Raw genomic sequence first — 24,585 nt, forward strand, 5'->3', positions numbered from 1 at the left:
AAAGAGTAGACCTATTATTCAATTCCAGAAATATTGTTCATTTGTTACAACAATTAATTGGATGTTTAAAAACTAGTACCTTTAGAAACCTTTACAATCTCATTGTTTAAGTAAGTACTAGACAGTTATACCTACTATTATTATTATTATTTTGTATTTTAGCTTCTACTGCTTCTAGCATCATTATTTATTTAATTTCTATGTTTAAGTGGAGCCTCTCACAGTCCCGCCTCTATCTCCTAATGATCCATGGGTTAGGTACCAAGTTTTACGATATGCTACCGAATGAACAGGTAATTTATACTTTATAGTTTATACCAACATCTCAAATTAATTCAACACTAATTAAATATCTACTGATTTTTTTTTCTAGGTACTTAATTTATTTATTTAGGTATGTTGTATTCGGAACATCTATGATACATAAAAAAAATACTCCGGTATTACCTAATCTATTAATATTTATAAATTCTTTATCTAGCTACTACATTTTGTAGATAATAGAGCCTATAATATTGCTAAATGCTAATAAATAGTGTGTTTAGTACTCAGTACTCACGCAGTAAGTTAAAGCCTAGAGGTACCTAGGCTACCACGTTGTGTTGTGTTACGTACTTGCATATATCCAATACTTATAAGTTATAATAAAATATTGGTAATATTACACCAACACGCCACCTACCTAAAATTTGAACTATAATAGCCAATAGGTATATACAATATACATTCAAAATTAAAATCAGTTACACAAAACAGTAATATTTTAGTGGCAACTCGTCAATCATGCAGTCCTTGTAAATATATACTTAGTTATCTCATTATCTGAAATAAATATAAATTATATAGGTAAACTATTTTTACGACTGCTATCGTGCTTTTTCTAAACAAAAAAAAAAATGATAATTATTATATTTAAGACTATTTTGGATTTGTTTAATTAAAGTTAATTCGTTGAGCTTTTTATTAGTAATTGTTTACCATGAAATTAAGAACTTAAAAATGTTTGTATGCATATGTAAATGATAGAACGCTTATGGTAGAACATCACTACTGTGCAATTGTATAGAATATTAGAATGTACCTACCTATAATCATAAATTATAATAATTTATTATTATACACATATCCATACGCCAGTTACATAATTTACGATACATTGTGAGTACATAACTAGGTACCGTACTACCGTTTATTGAATGATAAGACGATAAGCTTATAGTCAGTTTGACGTGCAGAATATAATGTTGTAGGATCGCGGTGAAGCGGAGACGACCAGGATATGGATAAGAGAAAATCTCGATGAGTCGATTCTAGATAGTTTTATTTTTATCTCGTAAATATTTGTTTGTGTATCTATTTTTTTTTCGTGAAATAGAATTGCAATAACGTATGGACTATGGAGTAATTAAGAATATATTTTTTTTAGTGGGGAGATGGATAAAATATAATAAATATATTTTGCTTATTGGTTCTGGAAATATAGCAGGGGAGAAGACACCTCTCTAATAATCAACTAATTTACTTTAGTAATAAATCTACACGGTTATTGATGTAAATACGAATTATATAGTCGTCCTAGAATTTTTGAAGAATTTAGTAGTGAATTGTGAATAGTTGAATTAGTTTAATAGTGCACCTATATACTGCAATAATACAATATAAATATTTTAATGTTTATATAATAATAAAAAGTGCACACTTAAAAAAAATATATTCAAATTCGTTATACTGCTTTATTTGCAACAAAATAAATATGTTAAAATATATAATGAATAAGAGCTTAAAATAAGAGGCTAAAACGCCTAAAACGATATCTTGTTGCCTCTAATATACAATTTCAAGGAGAAAATTGATCTCTTCCTTAGATTACGCTTATGGGTACAATACAGGGTGATGATTCTTTTATCATGAACCATTCATTATTTCAAAAAGTATTCATGTTTTCAAAAATATTTTTTACATTATTTCAAGTTGTTAAAAATTCAACGGTTTTAAAAAAAAAAATATATTTTTAAATATTTTTTATCCTTAAGTTTTTTACTTTTTTGAATGACAACATAGTTTTAATTTCATATTCCATAGAAAAATAATTTTCTTAGTATTTTGATACATCAAAATCGAATTTAGGGCTACTAGTTTATGAGTTATAAGTATTTAAAGTTAAGATGTGCGGAATTGAGTGGTACAATAGGTTACCCCGCAAAATATTTGTCCACTACTTCGTTTGTCTAAACTTTAAATACGTATAACTCATAAACTACTCGCCCTAAATTTGATTTTTATGTATCAAAATACTCAAAAAATTATTCTCTTTTGGAATATAAAATTAAAACTCTATGTTGTCGTTCAAAAAAGTAAAAAACTTAAGGATAAAAAATATTTTATAATAAAAACGTTGATTTTTTAACAACTTGAAACTATGTAAAAAAATGTTTTCAAAAACATGAATACTATTTGAAATAATGAGTGGTTCATGATAAAAGAATCACTCCGTATATAGAGTACGAAATAATTTATAAACATAATTATGTATCTACATTATATATTTATATATTTATAGATATTCTATCATTTAATTTTGAGTACCATATAAATATTACCATTCATCAAGCTTTAGACATTTTGGATTTTTAAAGCTTATAATAAGTTCATCATATATTAAACAGTTCACATCTATATTCTATATAGATTATAATTATATTATTAGAGACACTTGTCTCCGTAGTCCGTACTCTATATATTTTATGTTAGTTCGGGCCTATACTATAAATTAGAATATTGAATTTTATAATATGGCATTTTTATTTGAAAATTCTTTTCGTATACAGCAACCCAAACTTTTCAGATAGATAGACCTCTTACGTATAGGATATAATTATTCCTTCATATGTCATATCACACGATGAGAACATGTTGACATGCACTTTGAAACTTTGTTACTTCTCTCCTCAAATGCCACCTTAAACGCACCTGCAGATCTGTTTTCCAACAGGAGAAGAGTCCTCCTTTCGCGTCCTTTTTTTCTCCGGAAATCATTTTGTTTTTTGTTAGGTATTAGGTAGCATCTACTTTTTGCTCATTATAGAATACATTATTGGTATTTAAATTTAAATAATCACAATTTTTATTTTAATGTGTGTTAGTGCTATACCTAACTTTTATAAGTTCGTGATATTATGTCAGTAATTTAATGTTACATAATAATTTTAAAAAATAGTAATATTATTCTATTTTTATTAAGTTGTCTTTTTCTTTTGAATACATATTATTTATTCAGTTTTCTGTTTTGATAATAATCATCATCTGTTTCTATAGGTATACCGTTATTCGTTAATTAAAATAAAAATATGTTTCGATATCGGTGGTCGTTGGGTAATGTACATCGACATATCATTGGGTCAACGTTTCCAATCCTGTGCCGTCGACGACGACGTACTGTTAAGCGCGCTCGTTCTCTGCACGCTGCAGCTGGAGGCGCCCGCCTTGCCCACCGTAACTTTGCGGCGCACTGTTCAAATATCGAGCGTCCCGGCGGCGGTGCTTTTGCCCGCGCGCATAGCTATGGCCAGTCCGCCCAAGGTCGCGGCGTCTGCGCCGGTATGGCCCAAGTTTCGCGCGCGTCGCCGCCCGTACACGCGCGCCACGCACGTTGCCTACGACTGCGAGAGAGCGATCGAGCGACTAGGCGGCGGCGGCGGGAGACTTTGGCGTGAGCCACCGTAGGCCGGTATAGCGTGACGGGTAGGGAGTGGCGGCGTCCGTAGTATATAGTATTATAACAGTAGGTGGTGGCGGCGGCGGCGGTGAAGTTACGATAACGCCGCGTACTCTCGATTAGTAGAACACGAGCTCGCGTACTCGGTGGCTCGCGAAGTCACTAGCCTCAAGTCGTGTTATTTCGTTATAGGTTTATAATATACATATATATATATTGTTTATATTATATAATATCATTTGCGGGTAACAGCGGCGGTAATGCCCGAAAGTGAGTGTTTCAATATTCGTCTGTCGTTTCGTATAATACATCATTAATAGATTTTCCGCCCGCGGCCGGTTGTATCTCATCGTTATATTATTTTATAATTCGATTTTACGATCCCGCGAAAATATAACCCACTCGACTAAAAGGGTAATTATACCTACACACACCTCCGCAGTATTTGTTATTGTCCGATATCAGTATATACAACACATTCAATTAGATATAGTCGATTTGATATCAAAGTAAGAAAATGAAAAACTCGTCGGAAAGCGAGATCGTGCGAATCGAACAAACAATCGCCTTTGAACATACACATCACGCCGCCGGAAATTCGTGTAAGTTGACAGTATATGGTCCGTGAGTTATTTACTGCACAATTACATAAAATTCATAAATTGTATTAAATATTGGTGAGCTTTGAACTTGACCCGGTACCGATACATGCCCTATACCTATTTTGTGTACTTGTGTGTCAAAAACGGCCAAATTATTTAAACAGTCGTTCTTCGACCTGATCGCGTTATTACGAACACTAAAAAGCACGTTCTAGAAAAACGGTTCATGTATACCTATGCTTACAACTATGTACATATACATTCTGAGAAAGTTATAATTCTGGCTGTTTTTCGAGTAAATAATTTACCACTAGCTAAAAAAAATTAGAAGTTTATTTTTTAATTTTGACTTTTTATACTATACCATATACTTAACCTGTTAGCTGTCCATAAAAACGCTTAAGGTTTATACCTATTGTGCTGTAATAAAATGGAAGTAATTTTAAAATACATACAAGTATAAAAACATATAAGTAAATTTATTAATACCTAAGGGAGTAAGGTACTATTTTAATATTAATTTCAATAGATATAGGTTAGAGGTAAAGTAAAATGTCTAATTGACTTTTCAATTCACTATAATGTAATTCAATAAATTAATATAAGTTAATCTTATCGTTATAAGTATTAAGTACTAAATTGTGTTGTCAAATCTTGACTTAAAGGAATATATTATTATGTGACTGTTGCCTTGATTACGAATATTTAATAACAATAATTTATTGTAAGTAACTATTATTATTCTAATTATATCTGAAAATCTAAAATAAATTGTATATACTTATTATTAATGTATTTTAAGAAATTATTTAGAATTTTAGATGAATAGTAAACTATGAACAATCTTTAAAAATTTCTGGAAATTTAAAATGGTTTTAAACATTTTTCTTGCATTTCTATATTATATAATATATAGAATACAATTCAATAGATCGTTTCCAAATCGTCATGAAAAATTTCACCCTATACATTAGGTATATTATTATAAAATAATTTGTGTATAGAATACATACGAAAATAAGTATTAAGGTATACAATACTTGGTACAGGAATAATTACAACATTTTGTTCTAATAAATATGACATTTAAATAAAGAGTTAAGTCTTAATTTTTTAGTTGGATTTTATTTTTTTTGTTATTATACAGATATTTTATTATATTATTATTACGAATTAGTTCTAACAAAAAGTTGGTTTTTTTGAACAAATATTGAAAGCCAAAGGTTTTAGTTAATTTTATGTATTGGTATATTATGCTGGTACCAGTGGTACCTATAAACGGTATCAAAGTTATGAAGAAAATAAATGTTTTAATATCAGATTAATAATTAAAAAATATACAAACGATTACCTAATGTAGTCATCTGCCTTAATTATTTAAACTATATTAGCAATAGGACTTATGCGCATGTAATCTTTTTTTCTTTTTATAAATCGGATCATCCAATCATACTAAAATAAATGACCATCGACCAATTTCATAATTTAATATTATAGTTTGTATAATATGCATGTTGAAACAGTAATTGGGCCACCTTTTTTTCTTTTAAACATAATTTTAATTAACTAATATTATGTACAAAATTGCATTCGAACAACAGTTTAAATTTAGTATAATATAATTAAATAAACATAACACAAAAAATAATATTAGAGACCACGATGAACTAATTGTCAATATAACTTGAATAATGTATATATTAATAACTAATAAATATGATTTTAATATTTGATAATTGATTTATTTATAGTTACTTTAATACTATATTAGATAGGTATATTTTATTTTTCATATTATTTTTTAATGAATCATCTATCGGGAATATCTCTTATCAATTACCTTACCAAAGTGGATATGTAAACAATTTTAATTGCGAATTTTTATACAACAGTAATAAAAATGTATTAATAAGCTATTAAATATTTACATAGTGTATTCATATTTTGGAAGATTTATTTGTATTAATAATAAATTAATTGTTTTTTTGACTTACAAGTAGTATCTATCAAACTTAAAAGTAGGATTAAGTTTATTATGCTGGTATTGTATTCTTCGTACATTAAAACTTCAACAATACAAATTAAATGTGAATTGTTTATGAATTTGTTGGCTGATAAAATAATTAACTAATTTAAAGCTAATTAACTCAATTTTCAATATAAAATCACCCAATCAATATTCATCATAAAAATGGATATTATTTTTGATTACCTATAATTTTGTTAACATTTCATATTTTAATATATATTTATAGTAGATATATTTATACCCATCATAACAATTTTATTTTTCTCGTGTTTTGTAGATAGCTTATAGTTGTATTTAAATGAACTCTATTATTTGAATTGTTTATTGTTAGTTGGTAAAAAAGCAGTAGATACCTATAGCACTATAGCAGTATAGCGTGATAAAAATTAAACAGTTGAAAATTTGTTTGTAACACTTGAATAAACACGTGATTATTTTCAAGAGTTGCCTACACATTATGAACACTATTAGGTACCAGTACCTACTATATAATATTTATATATTTATTTAACTTAAAATTTGTTTAAGTTAGTTAAAGTTATATATATATATATATAACTATAATTGTTTTATAATATTGATAAATATATCTACCTTATAATAATATATTCGAAATTGTTTTAATTATTTTAATACAATATAATGTTTTGTTTTTAGTTATTATGTATTAAATTATATAAAAAAAAAAATAATTATTAAATAAATATTATTTACGACTTTCAGTAATATAATAAATATATATATACATATATATATATTAACATCGACGGCTAATAACCTTAACTGTTATAACCTTCAAATTCATAAAAAATTATAGACATACAATTATAATTCCTATACTTAGGTACCAAGTGGCGTGATCAGCTTTTTTGAAAGGGGGGATATTCATTTTTGACTCATTTTTTTTTCAAGTAATAAATCATTATAAAAAAATCCAAAGTGGGGGATATGACACCCTGATCCCTCCCTTGTGAGCATTCCACTGTAGGTACCTATAATTGAAACAGTTCTTAAAACTAAGTTATACATTATATTTAAAAATGTTATTGTGGTCTGTAGACCTTTAACTGTATACTCTAGTCTTTAATAATATTAATAGTATTATTATATTTAATAAATAATTTAGAGACACTTGTCTATAAACTGTAAGTAGGAATATCATAATAAAATTCAGTAAGCTATACAAGCCATTAAAAGTAAATATATAAGTGTAATTAGTAATGTATCATGTATTGATATAAAAACATAAATAGTACAATAGTTAATTTTTCATGCAAATGACAATGATAAAAACAAAAAAATATATACCTATTTAATAAGAGTAATTTATTATTTAATATTAATATATTTATTGGGTAAATAGCTTAAGCTCTTGCCTAAAGTAAATTCATATATCAGAATAACTCCATGTTTTCATTTATTAATTTAAAAAAAATATCGAAGGATTGAGACAAGCATTTTGAAAACAGCAACCAGACTAGAATCGGAATCAATAATTTTTTAATCAACCCGTTCCTACTCCGTACAGTTATTCCTTAAGTAGTTAAGTACTAGTAAGTAGTATTAATCAAACCATTATTACACACTATATATTGTATCATATTTATAATGGCGCCTACACCCATCATATTAGCCATATTGTGTAGTACCTATGTAGGTCGTATAGTTTAAACGGTAGGTACTCAATCATTTGTTTATTAACAAATAAATTGAACAAGTCATAAAATAAATGTAATTGAATTGTATCCCAATACGAAAAAATTAAGCTATAAATAATAATTATGTCAAGCTAAGAATGAGTTTAAACGTATTTTAGGTATATACGGCTATTGTCTTGATTTATTCATTTAAAGTCTAATATTTTGTAATAAATAAAAATTAATTCAAATTAAGAATTTACTGAATTTAGAGATCTCAAATTATTAAAAAAATAAAAATTAATTTTATACTTATTACTATCTGACTGTTGTATCACATTAAAATACTCCAAGACCTATGTATATTGCATTATTGCCTGTAAAAGGAGATTTCAATGGGTTTGTATATTATGTACCCATCACTTGATATAAATATTATTAATATCACCTTTTTATTGAAAATGCGACCTTGCAATATTTTCCTTAGAAAAGTAAAATAATATTTATTTTAAGTTTGGAATATATATTAATTCTCGATGCGTGGGATGATTGTACTCTTATAACAATTTAATTTTGTACAGATTTATTTTATGATTTATCAGGCTATACCCTACACGCCTATAATGTCTATATACTCTATTATAGAATATTAAGTACTAATATAGTATATAATAAATATCCAACTAATAAGAAATAACATATTAAATATTATTATAAAAAACAAATAAAAATAAATCCACCCTTTGATGTTTCCTTCAAGATATAATTAGAAATCAATGTATCGTTGAATATATATATATCAATATGGTCATTTACATGCTGGGTACTCGTCATTTTTGTGTTGTGTATAGTGTTTAACATATAGAACTTCTATCTATAATAGAAGGCTGTGTTTGTGGACTTAATTAGAGACTGAAAAGGAACAAAAAATATTTATCCACACCTACAATGTTGGAAATTAAAAAAAAATATTTTCATGCTTTGTTTGGAACCTCAGTTAAAGAAAAAAATCTTAAGAAATATGTGAAACGCGTTATATTCTGGTCAAGGCCGTTGGTTGTGTATCGTTTTTAATATTTATAGTTACATTGTATAGTGTATTAGTGTATATACCTTTATAATATATAATAGTATTAGTATATAATACGTGTGTGATAGTAAACCGTATATGAAGCAATAAACAATATTTGAAAATATATCTCCCCTCTCTCATTGTATTAGTTTTAAACTAGATTGGTTTCTCGATATAGGTATTGACATTTTGGATTATGTCCATTAGATGAAATGTGCATGCGGTTGTGTGAAAGTGAATATTATATGTTGTTCAACTGTTCAAGTAGTGGACACTACACATAATTTAATCGTAATTTATGACATTGCCTAATTTAACGATTCATATTCAATAAACAGCTTCAAAATTTAAACAAAAGCCGTTTACAAATTATTTAGTTTAAGTTGTATAATTAATATACTTTTCATCTGTTTAAAATCATAAATATAATAGAAAAGAAAATCATTATGTTAATCGTTTGACTTTTGCTTTATTTATTATTTAACTATATGTAAGTACCAAATTGTTTATCTAGTAAAATAAATAATAATTAAGCCGGTCACAATTTACCTCTGCGGCGAAAGACAATAGAATTTTACCGGCCACCGCTGCAGTGTGTACCGACGTACCGTCGACCTTTATAGAATATTCGTAATTTTAATTATATATAAATATAATATAATATAATACATGTCTAACGCATTTTGATTCAAAGTACTTAACTTGGGGTCATTTAAGAGGATTAACCACGAAAGGGCGAAAGATATCCCAGAAATTCTATAACTTTTAAATCATGATTTATATTTATTACGTTTATACCTCACACCACTATTACATTTTTTTTTCAAAATACGTGCCTGACTTTTTCATTTTAACCTTCATGCTAAGTAAATAATATAATTAATATATGATGACTAAAATGAGTTACGCTTCAAATCTTTGTAGCATATAGGTACTTAATCGAGGAACGATAACAATAAAAACACGTGCCGTAAGGCCTTGTTTGGCTTTGAAACTGAATAATATGCTCTGATAATATAAAGATATTGTTGTAGAGATACCTAAATATGATATGAGTTCGTATGTAATTTTTTTTTAGCAGAAACTATAAAGGCTATAGAGAGTAGGGATTAATTACTTTAATCGGTATCAATTAAGTTTTATCATTATTATTTAAAAAGATAAGTGTTTATTAGTATGAAAATTGGTGCAATATATGTAAATAATTTTAAATGTTATTTCTTCTTTTGAAGTAGAACATACCAAAAAGACCTTGAATTAGATGTAAAAACGGTACTCCTACAATATAACGTCTCAATTTTTGCTATTCGCTGATGTGTTATAAAAGCACTGAGCCATGCAATAACAGTAAAATGCAGGTCTGATAGTGGAAAAACACAGTATATAGTAATTTTTCTCCTTTATAAGAAAAAAAAACAGTTGTATCTATCTACCTAACTTTGTAAATCCAGCAGTACATTTATTATTGTTTATTACTATATATTTTAAATTGAATTATACAAGTATCTAATTGATTTTACATTTTAATTTTTCATATTCTTGTTTATTCCTGTTATTTCTTAACTAATATCTTGTAGTTCTTGTATTATAATATTTGTAAGTAATAATAATACCTATATCTTAAGAAAAAATTACTTTTTTACGCTAAACACATTTTGAGTTTATGATGATCATTTTCAAAAGCTACTTCAATCTAGTACTGAGTATGAGAATTTTCCAAAAAATATTTAAAAAAAAATAAATTAAAATAAACTTTTAGGAATAAAATAGGGATGGTAACATGCACTTTTATACACATTATGATTATAATGGTTTTTTTTCAAAGGTTAAATTTAAATCATAATATATATTCTGTAGGACTAAATTCACAGTCTCAGAAGTAGCAAAATCTACATTTTTCACTCGCGTTTTGTAAATATTATTTAAACCCACTGATTCTTGATCTTATCTCCGACAATATCCCAGGAAATCCTCCGAGAACGTTAAAGACAAACTGGTGTTTAGATTTATTAACATAAAAATATTTATAGGTATCACGTCAAAAGTATAATTGTTGGATAATTCCTTTAATCTATTCTTTTTAATCGCATATTTACATAACATAATTATTACATACATATTGCAGTACATCATCATATATTATATAACACTTTTATTTTATAGATCTTATTATAGGTACTTAATACTTGACTTCTAATAATGAGTGAATTATGAGCATTTTTAAATATTAATATATTACGTTTACTCATAACTCGCTTAAACATTAAAATACCGTAAAAACTCGATAACAGAACACGGATAATGTCAGTACTTTTAATTTTTTTTGCTAAACACACACAAAATGGGGTTTGTCTGGTGGACTTTAAGTTGCAACTTTGCAAGACTTATCCAGCTTTTCTCCGGGGCCACTGGGCCAGATTACTAAAATAAAAAGTAAAATAATATAAATCAAAACTAACAAGGATTACGAAGTATTTATTTGTCATAATATGTGATATATGTATCTTGCTTTAAAATTAAAATATTAGAAATTTGGACTTTGAATTTATAAATGATTTTACTTTCATTTTTGACGCAGATACTAAAGAATAATAACTATAAATATGCAATAATTTTCTTATTTAAAAATTTACCCGTGAATTGATAATATAGATAATATTATATAAGCAACCATTTTTCTTATAATATACAAAATAATAATTTAAATTGCATATTTTTAATACTAATATATCTTCATATAACTCCATATTTTTATTCCTAATATAAAAATTACAAAATGAATAGGGATTTAGTATAAATAATGAAGTATAATATAAATTTGCCATATGATATACAATAAACCGTCATACGTGACCACGTAAAATATTACTTATTATAGGTATCTACTATCTAGGCACATAGATAAAATGCAATATGGTAATAAAAGGTATTGATTTTTCCTAAAAAAAAACAGATCGATTTAAAAAAAAACAAACGTAGTTTTAAATTTTAATTGAAATTTGATGTTTTATAACATGCACAATATACATAACCTATATAATGGTTATATGTTTATTAATTATCGAATGTATTAAATGAGCGAGCATAAAAAATTGGAAACGTATTTGTTTGAATCGTATTTTTGTTGAAAAAATAAATCTCGTTATAGAAACATATTTTGTTATTTATTAGAATTGAATTTTTATTGCATCATATAACGTTGGACTCGTAATCCGTTTGAAATATAATATTATGTTTGTATGTATGTCATCATATCGGAAACAAATGCGCTCGGAAATATAATTAATATGGAAAATATTGTGTTGGAAATATATATAATATGGAAATATTTTACTGTCTTAGGAAGATGGAATTGTAATTTACTGAACAATATTTTGTTGAAATCAAAATTGTTCGAAACTTATATTTATGAAAAATATTTCATTTGCAAATTAAAAAAACTCGTCATATTGACTACCTATGATTTGAAAAAAATGTGTGATAAAATAATATATTAGTTAGGAAATTATAATTTATAAAAAATGTGTAAGCACTCTTTATTAACTATATTATTATCAATAGCCTATATCATTTTAAAAAATATTTATTATTCATAATTATTTTTAAAATTTCGTATTATCGACTATATATGCAATGTGTGTTGTTGATATTTTTAAAAACTGGTAATATTGACTATTATATGTTTTAAAAAAATGTATGTTATAATTATTATAATGTTAAAATAAAAAATAAAAATTGATTATTAGTATGGTATAAAATTGGTGTCTAGATAATATATGAATTAAACATTATTAAATCTACAAGTCGTTAAAGTAAAATATTTACACTGCAGATAAATTTAGCGCAAATACTGTACCCAAAACGAATTAACTTTTTTTGGTGCAAATGGATAATTTCCGGCAATGTATATTATTAGGTTAGGTGTACGGTATGCGGTTCCAAATGAATAATTTTCTGATAAAATATATATTTCTAGGCAGTTGAGCCAAAAATATTCCGTTAAGATGCGTTTCTATTAAATATGATAATAATTAATAATAATATTATTTGCCATTGGTTTAATTTACACCTATATGTACTATGTAGTATGTATGTTTTACCAGTGAACACACTTTTTAAATAAAACGCGTTTCCGAGTAACTACATTACCTACAAAATAATTTTCCGAATTTTCATGTTTCAGCCAATTAATTTCAAGCATAATAAATGATGTTGACAGAATTTCAGTGTTGAGCGCAATATTTTATTGAAAAATACTTTAAAATACCGATGACAGAACCTACATTGACATATTATTATACAAATAAAAACAAAAAAATAGTGATGGCGGTTAACGACGAGAGATATTAACACTATATTGTTATAAATAATAAAACCTATATTCAGTGGCCAGTTGTGTAACTGGGTAAAAAACTAAGAGGGTGAAATAATTTATTCACCAAAATCGATACCATAACCAAATTGTTTTATTTTTATACGAGTTTTAAAACTCATTTATGGCTTAGAAACAAATCGTAAGTACCCACATATCATTAAATAATATCAAGTACATATTAAGTTCATAAAACAAGGTGCTATAATACTTCACTAATATTTGTTTGAAATGTGATGTGGTCATGCGGATAATCCTGTAATCATAATAATTCATGAGTTATTTTTGTAACACAAGTATTATGTTGACGATACGTCGACATCTACAGACATATTATTATATACTTAATATACAACATGCACGAGGAACGTGAAACCAATGTTCTTAAGTACAATAAGCGTACGATAATTGAATTGCATTCTCTAATTGTTTTAGAAGATTTAAAGATTTATACCTTTGTATATCTGGAGGTACAAAATAATTATATCTTTACTACTCCGTTAAAATTTCAGGGGAGACAAGTACTCTCCTTTCTACAACAACAATGCAACTGTTTATAAATGTATATACGATGCAAGTGATACGTATAGCGTAGGTATACCTTTTATCTACTGTATTTTATAACTATTGCCCATAAGTACCTATCACAATATTATCGTGTGTGACTCGCATTTGCGCGAATACGAATAGGTACGTTTTCAAACTAATTTCCATACACTCATCATCAGGCGTTGTCTTCAAGTGTGTATCTCAAAAATATCGTTCGGCACTTGGTAGAGCGCCGACGCAGTGTCGTCGTCGTCGTCTCGCAATAATGAATATTGGTAATTGGTGTATTTGGTCAATGGTCGAAAAGTCGGTCGTACTACTACAACCCTCTTTTTGCGCGCGTACAGAAATCCGTTGAAATCGCCGTCGTTGCCGCCACCGCTATTGGTCGGTTACCGGGTTACATCCGTCGCGGGTGTAAAAACGGTCGGACGGTCAGACCGCGTTGTGGTCGTACGCGCAGAGGAGGTTAGAGTGCGCGGCTACACGGACGACACACGGTGGTTGTCTCGGAGGGGTTTTGGTGGGGCAGCGCGTCGTCGAGGAGTGGTAATTACAACTGTTGGTGGCGGATCGCGAAAGCGTATACGCGTAACGACGTGATGTGTCACGTGTGTGTGTGAACGCCGCCTCGCCGGTTCCCACCGCGTGCGCGTGGAAACCGGTTACTCGCCACCGCCGCCGCACCGTTGGGGTGCCCGGACGGGCGGTGGATGTGTGGGGAGGGGTCCTCCGGGAATGTACGTTACGAAATTTTCATCGCCAGTCGCACGGGTCCGTTTGTAACCGTCGTTCGTCAGTCGCCGTCGTCGTTGGCGCGCGTCCTCGTATCACACGCCGCCGAGTGTCTTTCCCACACGTACCACCCCTCCACCCGTCCACCGCCGACGTCGCTGATAATAATAAGAATAACGCGAGTCCACGGCAAAATTCCGCGGTTTCACAGTCTTGTGCGCGCGCGTCGTGTCCGCCGTCGGTCAACGCGGAAATCGTCATCCCGATAATATTTCAACAACCATCCGTTATCGATACAATATAGTTCATACCCGTCGGCGAATAATTATCGTATTGCAGTTCGGTTCGTGTTTCTCGAGTTGTTTTCCGTCCGCAAATGTCTTCTGACGTGTTCAAATCGTGATCAGTTTCGGTGGTTCGGTGCCGGTGGTGCGTCGTCGTGCCGTTCCTGTGTGTGTGTGTGTTATTTTTCGCGATCACGTCGTCCGGACGTGTGTGATGCCGTTGTCGTTCAAAAAAATCTTCTCGCGAAAACTGCTGTTCAGCCCAAAAGTCATGGGTAACGCGGCGTCGCATCACGAACCGTTGGACCGGGTCGCCGCCAGTCACGCGGGCTCGACGTTCCGGCGTTCGGCCAGTTGTCGGCACAGCAAATCCGCAAAGGTACTACGATCGTTGTCCGCAGCCGACAATATCGCATAGTTTTAATAACCAAATCGTTCGTCGCTGCACTATTCGCGGTGTCCGTTGTACAGCGGCGGCGCGGCGATTAGGGTACGCGGGAACGTCGTCATCGCGCGATGAGTGACGACGACGTTATCGATGTCACCTACTACGGGCGACGGCGAAAATCGAAAATCCGCCTCGTCCGCGTATAATAAAATAATATATATTGTCAGTTATTATTATTACCTGTAACGTTGTGTTTGTAGTATGCGCGTACACGCGTACCGGTTGGCTGCGACCTTGTGTCCCGTAGTCCGTCGTGCAATAATAATTATTATGCTAATAATAATGTATATAAATTATTATTATTCCGTGTGTTTTAATGTACCTGCGCGTTATAATATTATTGTATTATTGTGTTCACGTTTCGAGAATACACCCAACGCACAGACGCGCATTGTTTGTATTATGTATAATATTATACATGTATTATAGCCCGTGGTGGGTGGGCGTTTTATTGATAAATAGTAATTACAAAGAATTTTTATTCGCGATCCGCGAGGGACAACAAAGATAAATCGCGACTACTACTTGGCAGGCTGTGCACAACACGTTTCGCGTTACGTCGATCACAATTCGATCTATGGTATATTGGTGGCGGGGAGCAGGGGGACGGGCATCAACTATAGTTAAAATGTTATGACTAAGATTAAGAGGTATTTTTTTTTTTAATGTTTTTTCTTTAGTTAGTTAATTTTTAATTGGTTTTAAAAACAATACGTTGAGTCAAAATCATATTTAAATACAATATCGAGTCTAATTAGGTATCTAAATTGTGTAATCATTCTGGATAATATATACATCTACAATGATTTTAAATTCAAATGAAAAAAATTATATTTCTTGTTTAACTTTAATCTACAGAAACGTTTAAATGCACAAATATTATAGACACTGTGCATTGACAAGTAATAGTTAAGAAACTCATTTAAAACAATATTTTAAGTTGAACAACTGTAAAAAATAATTGACATATTTTTAATGGAGTTAATTTTATTTTATAAAACATGTAGGTGAGTAGTAAGTACTAGGTACTCTGTTAAATATGCATGGCAGTTGTGCAATAATTTTCCTTTTATTTCAAACTACCTTAAATTTCGTCTCTCGCGTGCGATGTCGAAATAGTTTTGGGACCATGTGAACCAACGTACAGTCAATAGCGTGTGCGGTAGAGAATATTACACATTATACACATAATGATAATGTTATTACATTGTTAGTTTGTTACTATGTTTTGCTTGATTTTACGTAATTGTGTGCGTAACATTATGTCGAGGTTCTTCTAGTTCAATTTTGTTGTTTTTGTTTTGTGACGTTTTAAATAGTTATGAAGTAAAACATAACCGTGGGTACTTCAACGACGTGAAAAAGTCTATTGATATATTTGTGTTCATATAATCATATCTATAGATATCTTCGAATATTCGGAATATTTAAGGGCAGTCTTCTGCCTTGGAAAATGATGTCCAACCATTAACCTAAACAAATATAAATATATAAAATAATTTAAAAAAAAATTATAATATCCTAAGTATTTCCAAAATATTTAAATTTGTATTAATTACAAAATATTTTTATGTTTGTAGTTGTTCTAAAAAAATAATATACCTATATTCAACAATAGGCCTATGGGTAACAAGTATTGATAGGTATCAATATTATACTTTTTACATTTTTAATATTGTTGATCCACATAAAGGTAATATATTTTTACTAATATGGCCTGACGATAAAAAGTTGGGCTTGACTTAGGCTTTAAAACGACTCATGAGTTAGTCTGGGTAGCCCGAATAGTCTAGCTAAATACCTAGTCTAACGTGGATAGGTATCTTAAATCAGTCTATAAAATATATTGCGAATGTTTAACCATTGGGTTTTTGGACTCCTGTTGTTCCTTCTTTTTTATAATAAAAATGTAGTATTGTCTTGAATTTCTTAAACGAATACATTTAAATTTAAATACTAGAATAGCCCTTGATGTAATATTATTTGCCTATAGTGAAACTTGGACTCTGTGTATGTATTATACACGGAATAAATCTAGGTATAAATGTATAATGTGTAATATTTACTACCAGTCCATTTATTTATCACGTATTATTTAGATATAGGTATAATATTATTACTTGATTTTAATCGAACATAAAAGATGTGTAAAGTCAATATCGGTAAATAGGTGACATTTCTTTGTTTTTTTATCATGATTAGTGACTAAGTATTGACGTATCTATGTCGTCTAAAATGTTGAGAAGATTCGAATACGCGTTAATAAACTATTCATAAAACCCGTTACAACGATTATAAACAAAAATTATCGCTAGTTTTCAGCTAATAAAATGTTTAAAACTATGTAGTATATACTATAAATCATAAATAGTAAACAATTAATTAAAAATTAAAAATCTCATTATTTAGCACTGTACTAAAGAATGTTCCACGGCCATGCCGTTTGAATTTTATCAAATGGTAGGGACTCGGCAACTACAACGTAACCCCACTACCATAAAAAAAAGTCAGACATGCACACTATGCATATTATTGTGATGGCGACTTTTTAAGGTAATAGAAATGTTTACACTAATATATCGTTTATTTTAAAGTGCTTACGATTGATAACAAACATGTACACTTCAAACGATGGTAATTATTATATTTGATTATATATTATATATATATAGATTTCATACATAATATAGAAATTAATTATATCCACCAATTGGGAACGTCAAATTATCTATTCATCGTACATTCGTAAATATTTAATAGATATTTTAAAAAATAATAAAGCAACGAAAAAATCAAAAAAGTAGACAAAATGTATTTTTTGCAATACAATTATATAGTGTACAGTATACTATTGACTATATAGACGGTAAATCTTTTCCACGTTCATGAATTATTTTTCAAAAATGAGATACGTATAACATAAATATCGAGTATATGAAGTAATTGTTTTTCAATTCACTTAACATAATATTTTGCTGCAATGCATCCGAATCGAATAACAACGATGTATTCGCCCAAGTATACAAGAACCCACAGGATATCCGCCGTTTTTATTTCTCGTTTCCGATTTGTTTATTCGAAACAGCTTGAGATCGCGGTGTGCAAGAAAACAGCGTGTTGCTATATGGGTACCTACAACTACTGTCTTACTTCCCCCTTTCGCTCATACCCATACGATGACAATGGATAATATTATAAGGGTGAGTGTGCATTCCCCTCGTAATATATGTATTAGATACATTATGTGTAAAATTTATAGGGGTGAGTATACGAAATCCGTCGCCGTTTGTGTTCGTTTCTTATACTATGTATACTATTATCGGATTCCTATATTACTATTATTATTATAACAGGTTGATCAATGATCATATATAGTCTCGTAATCGTCTCCGAAATCGGTTTAGGTATATAAATGTAGGTAGGTACACTGGTCTTGATATATGTCGTCACTGCAGTCTTTTGTGTTCCAAGTTATAGAGTTGCACGCACACAAGCGTACGTCTATTAATACACATATACATGCACCATTCAACCCCTATTGCATAATTCACGGTTCACGTTCTGTCTCGTATGAAGCGTCTCCGACAAAAAACGTCTCGACATCCGTTAACGTTTCCGTGCAAACAGCCTCCTCCTCGTGCGTCTATAGGCATGCCAACAAATGTTTTTCTACACACATCTTCGTTGCACGTTTCCGGTTGATTTGACAAAAAAAAACAACTGTTCGTCCGACTGCAGACGTTGCCATTGTGTCGATCGCTGATCGGCCTTGCAGTTAATTTAATAATTAACCAACGACAAATCTGTATATACGTCTATATAATATTATAATATATCGACGAATTGTGCAAGCCTAAAATGCTATAGAAAAAAACTATCGACAGCGATCTATTGCAGTAGTTAAAAAATATTCTTCTTTGTCGACGGATTTTTATCACATCTCATCTCTCTCTCTCTCTCATTCCGGTCCATCGGCGTCGCCGGTCTTTCTGCAATCGTGTCTCAACGCGGAGCTGATATTCTCGTTTTATTATTATATACATATATATTTTATTATTTATTCTCCGAGAATGTTTCTCCGCCGGTTGACCTTGCGCGCGGGGGCTTTCACGAGGTCGTTCACATGGGGGGAACGGCTGACTGCGATGATGCGGCTGTACACATAGGTACCATATTATTTATGCGTAGGTATACGTATCTATACACACGTACACAGGAAAATCGATTTTCGTGTTTTTCTATTTCAAGCGGCGAGGCCGTATAGCAGGTCCACACGAAAAAAACCTTTTATACAACCCTAATGATCACAAGGGGGGATGCTATTTTTAAAACACGCCACCGGTGCCGCAGTTTGTTGGTCGTAGCAGCTGCGCGACGAGTGAGCATCGCTGCTGCATAGAGCATCTGGTCGCTGCGTCGATATATTTAATAATAATAACGCCGTGTGTTTATGGTATATTATATAGTCGTGGTGTAGGCGTAGTATAGTAGTCTGTAGCTGTCGAGGTTTGTCGTAACCGCCTGCTTTCGTTCAGTTTATACGCACACGACAGTTTGTACGAGTCTATCTATATACTGACGAAATAACGTAGATACTCGTACCTTATACCTAGATAATATATAATAATATTATATACGCATGTAGCGCGTTAGAATTTTTAATGTCGTCGGAGGAGGAGGCGGTACACCTTGTTTCGATAGTTACTTGATCGTCGTGTTTAGGAAGCGTTCACGCTCGACCGTCGGTGACCGTGTGTAACCGTGCTCGCTTCGATTGAATTCGATATTGCTGTACCTCCATAATTGTACGCTATCGACCAGCGTTTACGATGCATACATATATGAGTATATAATATGATCAAATTATTACAAATTACGTGTGTTATGATTAATATCTATACACCGCAAGTGTGCGGGGATAGTTATTTCATTGATAATAGTATAATACGTATAGAAGATATTATATTTGTGAACATTTTATAGGTACGAATTAAAAAAAAATATTATGAACAATTTACTTATGTAGTGATGTGCAGACCTTCGAATATTAAATACCTATTGAGTTTCTGAAATTTAATAAATCTACGTGCGCATACTTAAATGCACGTGGACGTACAATAATTGAGTTTTAATATGGGTAAATAAATTATTTTGTTAATATAATATAATACTATATACAGGTATTAAACTGTTAAATTTAAATGTGTAAAATATGTAAGTACGTGTTAATTTGAAATCTTCAGAGATCCATTGACCACCTTATAGCCTCTGAATCAGCTGTCGTTTCTATATTGTTACATAATATGTAGTATAATTTTATTTTAGTTATTATGTGTATATATATATATATATAAATTAAATGGATTATATGAGTTTCAATGAATGAAACTTAAAGATATATTTTATTTATCTATATGATTATATACGTAATTAATTTTACAATACTCAACAGGCACTTTTAATTTTAATTTAATTTTAGTTTTTTGCTTTTCTGTATTTTAGGTACAAGTTATAATTAAGAATATAATTTAATTTTTCGATAAATATATTTTTGTTTTATGATATATATATATATTTACGTAATACAAGCAAATTGTTATACGGTATAATATAAGTATAGGCTCGTATATAGGTACAATTAGTCCGGGGTTATATAGTTCATTAAATAAAAATGTAATAAGAAAGTAAAATCAACATCTTTTTGGAATATAATAAAAAATCTAAAATTTTATTTTGTTTATTATAAGGTTTTTAGGTTTTTTTTGCTTATTAAAGCGTATTTATAAATACGCATTGTTATCTAGATTTTTAGTATTTTCCTTTGACTATTCAGCAAAAAAAATCTGCATATTTGTGTGTTTTTAGAGAGATTAAGACACTAAGCCTAGTTATGACGCAAGTCAACTGAAAATATTTATGAATAATTTGTATCTATTCGGGTTTTCTGATTATTATTTAATTTGACTATAAAATTTTTTATACCTACACGTGCATATATATTATAGGTGTACACTGTACAGTGTATATATCTATATACATATTAAAATATATTTATGCATTTAAAAATATTTATGTATAATATGTATAATATCATACATTTTTTTGATCAAATGCCTGATTGCCATCATCGTCATTTAAAATAATTGTTATCAGTTGTTTTATTTGAAATAAACAATGACATATTATAATATTATTTGACGAACTTCGGAAAATAATTACTCAAATTTCAAATTTTTTTGTGCCATTTTGACAGCGCGTAAGTGCGTAACAATATTGTTATTAGTTTTTGTACTTACTCATATACTTCACACAATATAACAATATTGGTTATAGAAACACACCTATGACTCATTAAATTGGAAGAGATTGGTCATATCTCATTATTACTAAATGTTATGGTTGTAAATTTTTGTAATTCACTGTTATAAATTATTTAACAAGTTATTGAAACTCTTAACAATTTTAAATAATTTTGTAGTAAATGTTATGTTTATACAACATAATTTTTATATCTGTAATTCAAATTCCTTGTATTATTTCACCATACCATATAGTGAGTATATCAATTCAATATCATTATATAAAGGTATATACTGAGTCACGCTGGTTTATATTCAGAGTGATTCATTAAATACATTTAGTTTTTAATAGTTGAGTAAATTGTTTACGAAACGTGTACTACTTAGCTGTAGGCATCAAATATCGGACATACCTGGCCAATGAATCGTCCATGTGCTATACGTTTAACGTGTATTAAAAAAGTAAAAAATAAATGAACATTTTTTTGTCGTTTCATTGTCAAGGTTTACTTATTTTTGGTACACCACCTGTATAATATTATATGAACTTTAAATATTTAAATATTAAATAAGATCATATTTTCAAGTCATCAGTTTACATATTTATAATATACTTACCATAAATATATTAATATAGTGAATGCTGAATGGTAATAATATGTTGTCACAATGTATCACTTGTCATTGTTCCATAACAGTCGTTGATATAAATTATAATGTGTATAGCACATAATTGTAATATTCAGTAAAGTTTTATTTTACTAATCCAAGTTAAAATACAGACCATTCAGGCTTATTAATTAGAGTATAATATTATAAATACCTAGTTATCGTTATTTTAGTGAATATAATATATATAATTAATTTTTTTCAATGATAATTAGTAATATTTAATAACCTAACCTAACCTGATAGTATACCTAACCTGTATAGTATATTGTATTTTAACGTAAAATTATGAAAACAAAAACCCAATTGTCGCCCTAAATACAGTCGCTGTAGTAGTTTTAATCTCGTTTTATTAATGTTAGGCTAATTATGTCTACCTGAATAATTTATTACAAATGTTGGCGTGTCGGATTTTATTTAAATGATAAGTTATGTCAATTAATAATTGATTATGTTCAATTAATAATTATGTATTAATTATGATTTAAATCAGTACCTTTATAGTATAATTAAATTCAATGAGCACTGCGAGATTTAAATCAATATTGTCTTATTTTGCAATAAATAATTATACCTATAGTGTATCATGTAATATTTATATCATTGACTATATGCCTATGTATAATGCAGGCACTATACACATAATACAAAAATAATATTAGTGTCTAATTTGATTTACCGCGTATATTTGCTCTTCGAAATTGTAGCTAGGTATATAAGGTATTTACTAATATTACGTATATAGTAATATTATATATTATCTTATACGCGGTTGTGATCTGAAAGAATACTAGCCGCCAGTGGTCGGTCACATATGATACACAATTAATAATATTATTAGAGGGGCTTAAAAATTATACATAGGTATCGTTGTATCATATATGTATATAATGCACAAATGCTCGTGTGATTAAATGTATTTTGGTTGTATAATTTTTCACACGCCATTCATACGGCAGGTAGCGTTTCTGTCCCGTGTCCTGAAGACACCGACATATATACGTATTATAATGGTTCTTTTTTTGTTGTGAGCGAGCCCCCCTCTTATGGGAATACGAACAGATGCATTTCTAATGTTTTGAGATAGCTAAGGGTCCAAATCAAAAAAGGACATTTTTCTGGTATTTTCACACAGTTTTTTTGCTAACTGTGTCACTGCCCGTTGCGTGTGAATTATTTAAAAATAAAAAACTAATACAATTTTTCTTATATAAAACCATTCAATTATCTACCTATAAACTATCGTAACGTTTCATCGCAATAATATCAAATATTATTTAAATGTTCGACAACGTATATAAACTATAAAGAACAATGATCATTTTTAATGTATAGATATAAGTATATAACACTAGAGTATAGACCATAATAATGTACAGAAACCTGTCGATTTTGTCTTTGCTCACGTTTATTGTCATGTATAAATGTATAAACAGGATGTCCGGATAGGTAGACAATATACATACATACATTCATTCATGTATAATACATATATACGTACATAGTTTTACACTAAAGCGTAAAATGTTTTATTTACCATAAATGATGAATACATGAATTATTTTATGCACGAAAAACACATTATGTAGAAGTATCAAATGAATATTGTGTAATATAATATTTAGACCCAACATTATTCTAAGTTTGTATATTGAAATAAAAAAATAAAATCGATGTGTTTATTTGTGTTTCACGCTTTTTTAGCGTTATGTGGATGCAATAATAAACAAAATTGATTTATAACTATTCGGTTTTTACCGAGAGCGTTCTACTCGATATGTTTATGTACACGAAGACCGCATTAATCCTTTTTTGAAAAATCACCATTCGACCATATATATTAAACACGCTGCATTTACGGCATGTTAACCAGATGTTACTATTTTCCCGTTTCAAACTCTATATAATATAATAATACATAGTAGGTACATGTCGTATTCAACAGCAACGTTGTTAAGTGCGTATTATATAGATTGTATATACTATGTGATTTAACGTTTCGTCTGTTTCATGCATATTATTTCGTAAGTTATCGATTGAGTATATTATAAGTGTACAGTATACTGAGATTTTGGCACTAATCCGTCGGAACGTCGGCCAACATGTTCAATGAAAGGCATAATATATAATAGATGAACGTATATAGGAAGCGGAAATTGCATGCGGTCGTCTGC

At 29.6% G+C, this 24,585-nt stretch overlaps 1 protein-coding gene across 3 annotated transcripts in view; it reads left to right on the top strand.

Moving 5' to 3' along the window:
* The first annotated feature begins 3,828 nt into the window (after window positions 1–3,828).
* LOC132920108 (protein numb) overlaps window positions 3,829–24,585 on the top strand; it is a 36,412-nt gene continuing 15,655 nt past the window's right edge. Inside the window, exon 1 of one of the 3 annotated variants that reach the window (XM_060982194.1) lies at window positions 3,829–4,317. Coding sequence is in view for 2 of the 3 variants with exons in the window: in XM_060982192.1 (XP_060838175.1) it covers window positions 15,210–15,374 (165 nt within the window). In the remaining variant the exon portion in view is untranslated. Of the gene's footprint in view, window positions 4,318–14,722; window positions 15,375–24,585 lie in introns of those variants that run through there. The other 2 variants (XM_060982192.1, XM_060982193.1) reach the window with 2 other exon arrangements.

Source organism: Rhopalosiphum padi, chromosome 2 (assembly GCF_020882245.1).
Source record: "Rhopalosiphum padi isolate XX-2018 chromosome 2, ASM2088224v1, whole genome shotgun sequence".
In the NCBI taxonomy this organism is placed as follows: Eukaryota; Metazoa; Arthropoda; class Insecta; order Hemiptera; family Aphididae; genus Rhopalosiphum; species Rhopalosiphum padi.